Source organism: Oxyura jamaicensis, chromosome 8, assembly GCF_011077185.1.
Source record: "Oxyura jamaicensis isolate SHBP4307 breed ruddy duck chromosome 8, BPBGC_Ojam_1.0, whole genome shotgun sequence".
Lineage (NCBI taxonomy): Eukaryota > Metazoa > Chordata > Aves > Anseriformes > Anatidae > Oxyura > Oxyura jamaicensis.
In genome coordinates this window covers 10,090,964-10,102,599 of record NC_048900.1, presented here as the reverse complement: position 1 = coordinate 10,102,599, position 11,636 = coordinate 10,090,964, and the positions used below count along the sequence as shown (strand labels likewise).

The 11,636-nt window shown below is 60.0% G+C and overlaps 1 protein-coding gene across 4 annotated transcripts; it reads right to left on the bottom strand.

Annotated features, from left to right (window-relative positions):
- Positions 1–227: 227 nt before the first annotated feature.
- Positions 228–8,459, bottom strand: LOC118170898 (LIM homeobox transcription factor 1-alpha-like). 4 transcript variants are annotated; one of them, XM_035333499.1, is made up of 3 exons: positions 8,360–8,459; positions 7,687–7,873; positions 228–509 (listed from the first exon to the last, which is right to left on the bottom strand). In XM_035333499.1, the coding sequence occupies exons 1-3, from the start codon at positions 8,433–8,435 to the stop codon at positions 410–412; spliced, it is 363 nt and encodes a 120-aa protein (XP_035189390.1). In that variant the 5' UTR covers positions 8,436–8,459; the 3' UTR covers positions 228–409. The 4 variants fall into 4 exon arrangements, with proteins under 4 accessions (XP_035189390.1, XP_035189392.1, XP_035189391.1 ...); XM_035333501.1 differs by lacking the exon at positions 228–509 and adding an exon at positions 3,231–3,318; XM_035333500.1 differs by lacking the exon at positions 228–509 and adding an exon at positions 5,962–6,097.
- Between the last annotated feature and the right edge of the window lie 3,177 nt (positions 8,460–11,636).

Sequence of the window (11,636 nt, the reverse complement as noted above, 5' to 3'; positions counted from 1 at the left end):
AAAAAAAAAAAAAAAAAAAAAAAAAAAAAAAAAAACCTTAGAGCTGCAACTCGAGCGATCTCCCCAAACATCTCACATATTTTCAAGGATGTTGAAGAAACGCACATTTCCCCCCCCCCCACACGCTTTTGTGGGCACATTAAAAAATAAAATATAAAAAGCGCCCCGAGGGATAAAGCCATTTAGAACGACTTAGGAAACGCAAAGCACAAAAATCCTATAATTATTTCTCTGCCAAGGGCTTGTCAGTTTGAAAATCCCCGCTCCTGAACCACTAATCCACGTGGAAAAGAAAAAACCACGCAGCTCTGGGCGGGATGTGCCGGGGGCTGACTTCTGCTGCGCTTTTCCAGCGCCAAGGTGACCGGAGGGGAAGGCGTGGGCTTGGTTCTCATTTTGTTAGCACCTTTCACCCACAATGAGCCCAAATCGAATCCTTTCCCCCATGGATGGAGCTGGAGGCGATGTGAGGGGCTCGCTCCCCCCAAGCCCGGGCTGGGACTGATGCTCTGCGGGCGCTGGGATGGGGAAGGAAGGAACAGGGTTGGTGTTTGGAGTCAGGAACGCCTGAAAGAGGCAAAAATAAATCAGCTTGGGCGGGGGGACGTTGAGTGTGAAAGCCAAAGATTCAGGGAGTTCCTGGGATTTTTGTTCCGCAGTTGGAAGTAACATGAAAAGGCATTGCTGGCAGAGAAGTCGCGCTTCCTCCAGAGGAAGGGGCTGGGCCATCCCAGCAGAGCAGGGAGGGTTTGGGCTCTCCGGTTCAGCAGCCAGGCTCGTGGCGTGATGTGCTGGGGGCACATCGAGTCCCTGTGCCCAGGTGAGGGTGGAGGCCACCCGTCTTTTTGTAGCCATCACAAAACGGTCCCACGAAGCTAGCTGCATCCCCACCTGCTCCCCAGCATCGCAGCATCACGCTTCCACCACCCTCACTCCAGCCATGGCTAACCCACTTTTCCCATCTCGGACCTCCTCTCCGAACCCATCCCCAGAGCCCAACCTCCCACCAGCGTGGGTTTTTATTTCCTGAAGGCGACGCGTGCAGGAAGCCTCTCCTCCCTTCTGGTTAACATCCTGGTTAACCTTCCTCGGGGCAGAGCTGAAGTGAGCTCCGACTCCGGAGCCCAAGCTCCAAGACTTTAAGCCTCATTAAACTTTTAAGCCGGTCCGTCGAGGGCCAGCCCGTTGTAATTACGGATGCAGAAGGAAGGAGCAACATCCACCCGAGCGGGCATCAAGAAGACTCAAACAACACTTAATAGCTTTCCTAACATCGCTGTTTAAAGGATGCTGCTCGATACCACTCCGGCGCTCTGCCCGGCAGCGGAGATGCTGAGCTATACATAATTCAGTACTGCACTTCATGGCCAACCCAGCTGGCCACGAGCAAAACTGGAGGCGCATGAGCCCGAGCCATCCCACCCCACCGGAGGCCACGGGTGCCCCAGCCACGGGGACAGTCATGTTCACAGCTGTGTTTCAGGGGAAAAAGGGGCTCAACTCCGAAATCACCGGGCAAGAGTTTTGGGGTTGTGTCTTGACAAACCTTGAGTTCATCCAGCCCAACGCTACCATCAGTGTCCCTGAGTTTGGTTGTCCAAAGGGGCCAAAAGTTCATCACTGCAGAGGGGGCTGTGAACGCAGTCCCTTTTCCATGTGTTTTTCCCCCATTCTGCTTGGACACGTCACTGCGGAGGTTATTGGTGTTCTGCACACCCAAGGCACTGCTCTGCAGGAGCACACACACTGAGCAGAGCCAGCAAGCACTAAGAAATGCTGACAATCAGAGCGTCCCTGTGCTTTCTGGGTGGCGGGGTTAGGGGAAGAAATAACAACCTCGCTTCTTTCTAATAAAAACCCGCCGCGTCTGAGAGCTGCCTTCGGGTCCCTTCTCTCCCCGTTCCAAACTCTTCACACCAGACGCTTCCCCGAGCTTTCAATAACGCAGACAAAGCTCCAGCCTTCCTCTTGCTGCTCAGCTGCCTCGGGCGATGCTCTGCAGCGAGAAATCAGCACAGAGCGGGGTGTCCCCAGACCGGGGCAGGGACCAGGAGCCCTCAGCGTGCACAGGCTCTGGGTTTACCCGGGGATCTCCGCAGCACCAGCCTGAGGAGAGGCTGTAAGCCCCGAGGAGCTGAGTGACAACCCAATAAAGGTCTCCTCCGCGAGGCAGCCTTGCCCGGAGGGGTTTTTGGGGCCGGGAGGTGGCGGCGGTCGTTCCCCAGGAGCACCGGGCAGGGATTTTGCACGGTGGCGGCGGAGGCGGAGGCCAGGGAGGAGGACAATGGGCAGAGGAGCGATGGTCGCGTGAAAAGGGATTTGTTCCGCTGTCAAGGACAGAAAGATCTCCCCAGGAGCTGCGCTCGGCAAAAGGAGCCCACGAAGGAAGGAGAGGGGAAGGGAGCGGCAGGAGACGGTGCGCAGCCAGCGGGGCAGGATCAGCGCCGGGATGGGCTTGCAGAGCACCACGGCCAGCCAAGGACGCCTCCACCAGCCTGCTCTGCCCTGCCCTAAGCATCAGCATGAGGCTGTGCCCGGGCTGTCCCCACGGTCTCCTCGCCTCAACCCTGCCCACAGAGCCCAGGAGAAGCCATCACCCCTGCAGCACAACCCCTCTGGTCAAAGGTGGAAAGCACAAAGGCAGACACGACATAAAAAAATATCAAAATCCGGAGAGAAGCTGAGAATTAATGCCCAAGCCAGGCTCCCGGGCAAGACACTCTAAGCACTTGCGATGGTGATTGAACCCTTGTTGGGTATATTTGTATTTCCAGCTCTGTTTCACGGGCAAAGAAGCTGAGGGTCAGCATTTTCCTTCCTACTACCATGGCCCATTGTAGCTGAGCCCAGCAGCAGAATCATGCCTGGAGGGGTAGGAAAGGCTGAGCCTCCACGAGAGGAGGCAGGTGCACGCACACGGCGTGCCCAAGAAGCGGACGGCTTGCATCGAACGTGACACGACTTCACCCGCTATGGAGAGAGGCAAGCACCCCTCCTGAAAAATCAGGCCTTTGGGGGAGGAAAAAAACATTTTCAAGTTAACAGCCTATGAAAGGTGGGGCAGCTAAAAGACCCCTGGCAAACCAGAGAAATCGGAATTTTGTTCATAAGAACCAAGCAATAATAATAATAATAATAAATAAATAATAATAATGAAATTCCAGGAGAAGGTGCCTGGGAAGCCCTGGTTTGGCTCTGTCCAGGCAGGACCTGGCAGTTTGCTTCCAGTTTAGAAATACCAATAAATAAAGCTGGGCTTGCAGTGTGGGTATCGACCTTCACACGTCTGTGTGACGCTTGTGATTTCAGGGAGCGCTTCTAAAATCAGTTGCAGATACACAGAGAAATCAGATTTCTCATGAAAACACATTCACAAAAAATACATACGGATGTGGGGCCAGCTGCAGTGTTCCTCCCTGCGGAAATACAACTATTTTCTCCCTGCTGTAAAGCAGTTGGTCACGCCTGTTACGGAGGTGCTGTTCTCTTAAGCCGCAGGCAGAGCCCTCCGTCCCCGTGCTGGTGCCTGCACCCCGTGGCTGTGTCTGCAGAGGGCACGAGCCCAAGACAAAGCGGATCTCATCGAGCACCTCAAGGAAAAAAATCCCGTGCTCCTCTCCCTTTTCCACCTCCTCTTCCTCGGGCATCCTCTGGACTGGGGGTGTCTCAAACACTTCCCCCCAGCATTTACCACAAGTGGGGAAGTGCTGAATCCAAAGCCAAAAATCATGAAAATTGGAAAAAATTCCACCGGTTCTGGCCACCCCAGGGAGATGCCAAGGCCGTGCGCTGCCGGGCTCGGCCACGAGAAGCCTCGGCTCCATCACACACAAGGCTGCCGCTCCCTCACAGGCCGTTAGGTGAAATGTTAATTGTAAGGCACGAATCTAATTACAGGCACCAAAGCTGTTCCCCTTATGGGGATGGGGCTGAAGGGGGTTTGCTACTGGAAAAATGGCCGGAGAGCAGGGAGGAAGGATGAGAAGGGTCAGAAGAGCGCAGACGGGAAGGGAGGGACCAGCCTGGGGGAAACCCACTTTTGCACCATCGTCTCCAGAGCCCTCTTCTCTGCCACCAGAGGCATGAAATTCACATTTCACCCAGCTGTGGGAAGGCAAAGGGCTGTTGACAGCCAGCAGGGACCCTCCAGACCCCAGGAAGCGTCGAGGCAGCAGGACCAGCTTGCCCTAAGCGTCCAACACTGGCACCCTTGTGCGCACCCGGCTGCAGCACCCCAGCCCCACGGCCCCTTCCCAGACAAAAATACCAGGCGTGATTTTTCAAACCCATCTTTAAAAGACTTATTTGAGTGCGCCTCCCTTCGTGCACGTGGAAGAAGCTTGCTTTACACCCGCATGATGGCTCGGGTGGATTTCAGACCTTCACCCCCAAACTTCACGGCGGCGGCGCGGGAGCTGGCAGCGGCGCACGGAGCTGTCAAGCGGCTCGCCGACAGCCCCGGTGTCACACAACTGCCTCCCCCGGCATCACACAACTGCCTCCCCAGGCCGGGGAGCCCCGGCACGGCGGCGGTGGCGACGCGGGGCCGCTGCGGGCGCCCGCATGCCAGCCTGCTCCGAGGCGTGCTGGCCATCTGCTCCCGCCCGCCGCGGCTGGGGATGTGCCAAGCAGGCACGCCGGCGCCGCGCTCCCCAGCTGCGCCCCCCCGTCACGGCCACCGCTGCTCGCAGCCCCCTGGGGGGTTTGCCAGCGCCCACCCTTACCTCCGGCATCGCCCCATGGTGCTGGGTCCTCCCCACGGCTCTGCTGGGCCATTGTAAATCTGCCGAGCGGGGAATGGGTTTGGGAAGCCCCTCTCCTCCCAGCCCCACAGCCTCTCCTCTTTGCTTGTGGCCAGGCTGCACGCTGCCCCCCCCAAAACCTCCCTCCCACCCCCAGGTCACTCCGACACCCTGGGGTCAGCCAAAGCGAAGCCTGGACCTCATCACCCATCCAGGTTTGGACAAGCGCCGGGGTTTGGGATGTTCCGTAACAAATGCCCTCTGCCCCAAATCCCCGCTGTCCCGGGGGTGCAGGTCGAGGAACCCCCCCCACATGGCTCTGCCCAGCCTGGGGGGCACTGGGGACACTGGCCACCGGCCTCCACCTTCCCCCATGGCCACCCCAGCTCCTCGGGAGATGCCCCAAGGCGCTGCCGAGCCCTGGCCCAGCATCCCCGCTCTTTAATCCATCCCTCCGCAGGTCCCCGACCTCTTCACGAAAGATAAAGAAATGCAAAACATCTGTTTTAATAAATGATTCATCAATTTCTACGGCCCAGCAAGTCAGCCTCTTGCTTCAAGCCGCCCTGTAACACTTTCCACGGGTGTATTTATAACCGAAGGCACCACTCGGCCGCCTCTTGCGCTGTCGTTAACCCTCCGCAGCCTCCTTACGACCGGAGCTCAGGCGGCGAGCGAGGACAGGCGTCAGAAAACACCGCACCAATTCCTCCTCGGTAAAACCCCCCAGCAGCCGCCATCCGGACGAGCAACCCCTTCTTTTAATTAAAAATAAAACAAACCACTTCGCGTCACTCGGAAGGATCCTCGGCACCCACCGCCGTGGTTTCACATGAGTTTCCAGCCCGCGGGACACTCGGCGCGCGGAGCATCGATCGCTGCCACGATGCACGGGCACCGGCAGCAATCCCCAGGGGCTTCCAAAACCTCGTCCTCTCCATCAGCACCAGAGCACGGGCACGGTGCTACGGGACCTGGGAGAGCCCAGCCGGGAGAGAAGGGGCAGTTTGGACAAAAATACATACATGTTTTTTCCTTTTTAAAAATTATTATTAATTACAGTCACTGTAAATCTCAATAAAGCCCGAAGGGAACAGTGCTCCACGGGGCTCTGCTCCACGTCCTTGATGTCCCCAACCCCAGGGAAGGTGGTGACGATACTGCCATGGTCACCTCACCTTCAGGGCTGAGACCCTCACCCCGCGGGGGAAGGCGCTGCCGCCGAGCCCAGGCAGAAGTTACCAAACCCGGGAACACCCAGACCAAGCCGTGCGCCGCCCGAGCTCGCAAATATTTATGACTTATTTTTTTCCTTTTTGCAATCATTCCCGTCCATCCCGATGGCACCGGGTGCTCTGTCAGGCAAGGCACACAACAGGAAAGAATTTATTTTGTGGCCGAGAGACACGGGAGGAATATTTCGTGTCGGAGCTCCCAGCATTCAGACACGCAGGCAGCAAAACCCGCGCGTGCCGCGAGCTGGAAAGGCGTTTTTGCAGCAATATTTTCTCCCTTTCCCCTTAATGGGAACAGCTCCGCGTGCTCCAAACAGGGTTACTGGTAAAGCAGAAAAAGCACACGAAATTGTACTGGAAACCTATGAGAACCGGTAGCTGAATTTCTACGGACTGACAAGCTGCGCACCCAAACTCGGCAAATTTTTGCCGAAAAAATAAATAAAGCCATCCTGCGCCGTGGATCTCTCCCTTCCACTCCAGCAGCAGCTAATTCTTCCGCTCTTTTGTAAACATTTGAAAACAAGGTCGCACGCACAAATTCTGCTTTCAATTTTCCTTGTATCCATAGTGATTAAACTCAGACCCACAATACGGGACTTAAAGGGAACTCGAAGAAGGCGCCGAGCGGGGCTGGCCCCAGTGCTCTCGCCGGCACACCGAGGGCTGGAGGCGAGGACGCGGCCGCTGGGGGCTTCCTCCACCAAAAGCCCCCCTGGGAGCAAAACCCCGGCGCTGAAATCACCGTGCCATCGCCATCCCGAGGGACCCAGCCCCGATATTCGCCCTCTCCAAGAAACAGCCGGCCCGGAGGCACCACGAACACTACGGCTCCAGCGCGGAGTGCCAAGGGGACGCAGGGGGACGTGGAGGACACCGCGGCCTCTCCCAGCTGCGCACAGGCCCAGGCGTGAGTTTTGCAGGGAAAGGAGCCCCCAGCCCCACGGTGAGGAAGTGGGGGCTCTGATGGGGCCCCCAGCAGCTCCCCATGGGGGAGCAGGGAAAAGCTCAGCCAGCAAGAACGGGACGCAAAAGAAAAAAATCAGCTGCAGGAGCGGGAAGGCTCAGCAGCCTTCTCCCCGTCCCCAATGGGGAGGTTTTTCTTTAAAATAAAAATTTTAAAATATTTCTTTTTTCCCTCAAATTCCGATCATCTCCCTCCCGCAGACACGCACGCAGCTCCACGCTTTCTGAAGGACACCTCCACCCGATTCCCTGCTCCACCGCAGCCCCGGACACAGGGAGAGCTCCAGCCCCAGCGGGGTCCCCCCCCCGCCCCGTGCCTCAGTTTCCCCACGCGGGCGGTGGGAGCGATAGCATCGCCCTGCTGGGGGGGATTAGGGCAATAGCTGCGTGTGGGACGGGGCTCGGGCAGGACACGGCATTCCCCCGGCAGATGCTCGGTAGGACAATAAAGCCGGGGGACGTTGGAAAATGCTTTTCCCTTTGCCTGCGAATTCCTGGTCTCCCGACAAAAAGCTCCTAAATTCCCAAAGGCAACGAAACACCTCTAAAAACTGGGAGAACGGGGGGGGGGGGGGGGGGGGAGCTGCGAAAAAGAAGCAAAACCAGCGATGCCGACACCACGGGGACGGAGGGACCAGGGCTGGGAGCAGCCAAGGGGGTTCCCGAGCACCCCGCACTCCAAGGATAAGGACCAAAATTTGGGGTGCTGGGGAGCGGGGGGGGGGGAGGGGGGGAGCACTCACTTCTCGTAGTCCAGCTTGCAGTAGAGCTTCTTGTCGCGATAGAAGCAGGTTGTGTGCAGGGGCTCCTTGCACGACGTGCACTGCACGCACTGCTCGTGCCACAGGCTGTCGTTGAGGCGCAGCAGGAACCGGTCCGAAATGACCCGCTGGCACCCCTCGCACACCGAGCGGGGGGGCACGGCCCTGCCTGCGGGGAAGGAGCCGGTGGGGGGGCAGCGTTGGTCCGGGGGGGAGGGGGGGAGAAGGCTGGGGAAAGCCCCTGCTGCCGCCACCCCCGGGGATGGGCATCGGGGGAAGGCAGGGCAGGGGGGTCGGGAAGGTCCCTGTGGGTGAGGGGGGGTACGGGGAGCTGCTCCCGGTCCCGGGGGATCCCCGTGCTCGGGGGGAGCCGTGGGGGGGGCACACGGGCCCCGATTTCGTTCCTCTCGGGACGGATGCGGCTGGCGGAGGTGGCGGTGGCGGGGAGCGGCGTGAAAACGAAGGGAGAAGAAATCGGGGGAATTCATGGCCGGGAGAGGCGGGGGGGAAGCCTTGGGGTCGGGGGGGGGCTCGGGGAACCCGCGGGGAAAGGCTTTGGGGCGAGCGCGGAACGAAGCGGGGGCTGCCCCCCTTGCGGAGACCCCCCCCCCCCCATCCCGGCGGGGCCAAGGGGAGGGGGTGCTCCCCGACTTACCCAGCAGCGAGGGGAAGGGGGCGGCGGGCTCCAGGGCGCTCTGCAAAGTCTCCTCCATCTTCAGCCCGTCCAGCATGGTGGGGAGCCGGGCCGGCCGGGGGGGGGGCCCTCCTGCCGACACAGCCCCGCCGCGCAGCGCTCAGCCCCCGGCAGAGGCTCCCCCGGGGCACCCCGAGCCCCGTTACCCCCTATCCCACCCCCTCGTACAGCCACCGCCCCCGGGAGGATGCGGGGCAGCCGTCGGGGGGCTGCTGCCTGCGGGGGGGCGGGGAGGGAAAGGGGCTCGGCCGCTTACCTGCGGCGACCCGGGCGGTGCCTTCCTCCCCCGGGGAGCCCGAGGAAGAGGAGCCCTCGGGGGGGGAACCCCCTGGTCCTCAACCAGCGGCTCTAAAGGGGGGGGATCTGCCGCCTGCCCCCCTCCTTCTCCTCCTTCTCCTCCAGGGGTGCCGGGGGAGCCGCTGCGCCCTTGGCCGGCTGCGGAGCGGAGCGCAGCGACCTGCGGGGAAGCGCCCGTCCGACTGCTGCCAAGACACATTTCCTGGAGCTGATACCTCCCTGCCCGACCCCCACCCCCTGCCCTCCCCTCTCCACCCCACTCGAAATAAGTTTCCTCCCCGCTCTCCTGCCTTGCGCGCACCGGCCCCGCCACGCCTCGAGGGGCGACCCCAAAAGAAGAAGAGATGGAGGGAGGTTGGAAAAAAAAAGGGGGGGGAAATAAAAATAAAATAAAAGGGGGAGGGTGGTGCCCCGCCACCGCGGCTCTCCCGGTGGTGTAAGAGGCTGGAAATCGCCTCCCGGTCCCGCAGGAGCCCGGGGTGGGTTTTTTGGGGGAAGCCCCGGAGGGATGCGCATCGCTCCGGGAGCCTCGCTACGGGGTTTTCGAGGCGAACGAGCGTCGGGAGGGGGGCGAAAAAAATAAATCCCGAAGGCGCAGAGGGGCCCCCGGTACCGGGGAGCTGCAGGGGGAAGCGGCCCCGGGCAGCGCCGCTCCGGCCCCGCCGGACCGCGGCGGATTCGGGGAGGGGAGAGCCGCGGGGGGAGACCCCCCCGGCTGGGGGAGCCGAAACTCCGAGCCTTCCCCCGGCCCCGGAGTGTTCCCGTCGCCGAGCCCGGCTGTCCCCGTTCCCCCGCCCGGGGGAGCCGTTGTTTCCCGGGGAGTCCCGACCCCCCAGGACACCTTGGGCACGGAGCAGGGCTGGGGCTCCCCTCTCCTGCTGGCAGCTGCCGGGACGCGCTATGGGTTTGTGAAGGATTGGGGGGGGGTGTTTTTGGGGACCCCCCTCCCTGTGCTCAGTGGTGACCTTGGCAGCGGGGGCAGGAGCACTCCCAGCCCTCCTGCGGGGTGTCCTTGTCACCAGGAGGTCCCCAGGCCTGTGTTGCGTGGGCGATGCAGGGGGCAAGGTTGTGTCCTTGGAGAGCTCGTGGGAAGGAGAAGGGCCCCGGGTGGGCGCGGGGGGATGGCCACGCTGCCAGCATCCCATGAGGGAGGGGGATGGGATCCCAGGACAGACCCAGTATGGCCCAGTATACCTGCACTGGTACCAGCGCACGCAGGTCAGCGTGAAACAGCTCTGAGCCCTCCCATTCGGGAAAGCTGAGCTGCAACCGCAGCAGGGAGGCGCTGGGCTTTGCCACCCCCGTCTTTGTCTCTCCTGAAGGTCTCCGAGCAGCTCCGGCCAAATTTCTAGGTAACTGGCCCCAGTGCCAAGGCACCAGGCCGGCAAGGACTGCTGCAGGCGCTGCGTGCTGCTCTTCCTCCCTGCGCAAACCAGCGCAGCCATCAGGGTGGTGGGGCTCAGCCCCGCAGGGTGGGGATGCCATCCTTCGGCATCGGGAAAGGCTGCGGTGCCCTGAGGCTGTCTGCACAGCACCCGGCGCTGGGCAAGGCAAAGCCTGACTCAGTTTCCCTTCCTTCTCCCTTCAGGAAGCAGCAAGGTGAGGTCTGAGCGCCCCAAACCACAGAGGGGCTTGGGCACTGCCCCTACACCAAGGGACACGCAGGGTGCTGCTGGTCAGCTGTGGGGCAGCGAAACCAGCCCACCCTGCCCCGTGCGAGGATGGTGACCCCAGGAATGGGTAAAACCTTAAAGATGTATGCTCAAAAACCGCTCCCTGATAGATTTACGGGGTCACCTGGCAATTTCCCCTCCCAAAGCACACCTTCACCTTGAGAAATGTCTCTGCAGAAGATGGGGGGAGCACTTCAGCCACCTCCCTGTGTCCTCCAAGGGCTGCCAGGATCAGCTGAACCAGGCACAGCAGCCCCCAGCACCACCAGCTGAAGAGAATTAAACAGGATTTCTGGGAAGCAGGGCCAGGCTTTCCCCTGCAGCTCTAGGGCCTGCAGGCAGCCAGGTGCTACAGAAGCTGGGTGGGGAAGGAAAACCAGCACCAAACGGGGGCTGCCCACCAAAGTGCCAAGCCTGTAGCGTTCGGAGGGGGGCTGAGCATCTCCCCTGGCAATCTCCCCCCTGGACCTGCCCAACCCTCGTGTTTCGTGCTGAGGAGCTTTGGGGGTGGCAGGGCACAGGTGGCCCCGCTCACAGACACGGTCCCAGATCCCTGCTCCAACGTCCCCTTAACTCTGCCCAGCAAAGCAAAGCAGGAGCAGGGAGGTCTGGACCCAGAAGCAGACACACGGGGGACCGAAGAAGGGAGTGGTGCCTGAGGTCAGGCACACCGGTGCCTGAAGTCGTCGACAGGATGTGCCCTTGGCCCTCTAAATGCAGCAGGGAACCCAGAGCTGATCTGAATGCACGCCAGCTCAGACCTTTATGGCTTGGGAACTGTCCTTTTTATTCCCAGTCCAGAACTGCTATTTCCAGGTTTATGCTGAATTTCAGTAGCAAACGAAGCAGCTACTACAGAACCCAAACAGGGCAGGAAAACACACAGGCTTCATTACTGGGTGAGAAACAGACCCAGCTTAGTGAAAGCAGTGGGGTTTAAGTGTGTTTTTTGTTTGTTTGTTTTTTTTTTCTTTCTTTTTCTTTACCTGATCCAAGCTCATCATTATAAGTGGCTAAACCCACTATTTTTTTTCTGAGTTCCCCTCCATGGAGCACCACAGAGCCAGCAAAACAGAATTGAAAAATGCTTTGAAATATTTGGCTCGTGCTAAAACAGAGCTTATCCACGGCGTGGGGATGCTGCTAGCTCAGACGGCTCATAAGATGCGATGCACGGTGGGAAAGAGGGTACGTGGCTCTGCTTGCACCAGTCGTTACAGGGGCTGGTTCATTCAGGAAAGGAAAAAAAATGTCCAAGCATAAGCTGA

Bases quoted from the DNA above. Each gene is read 5' to 3' on its own strand.
- LOC118170898 (XM_035333498.1), bottom strand. From the start codon at position 8,435: ATGCTGGACGGGCTGAAGATGGAGGAGACTTTGCAGAGCGCCCTGGAG. The intron at 7,874-8,359 runs GTAAGTCGGGGA...CCTTCCCCGCAG, and splicing joins CCCCTTCCCCTCGCTGCTGG to GCAGGGCCGTGCCCCCCCGC. The intron at 6,693-7,686 runs GTGAGTGCTCCC...TTTTGCTCCCAG, and splicing joins TGCAAGCTGGACTACGAGAA to GGGGGCTTTTGGTGGAGGAA.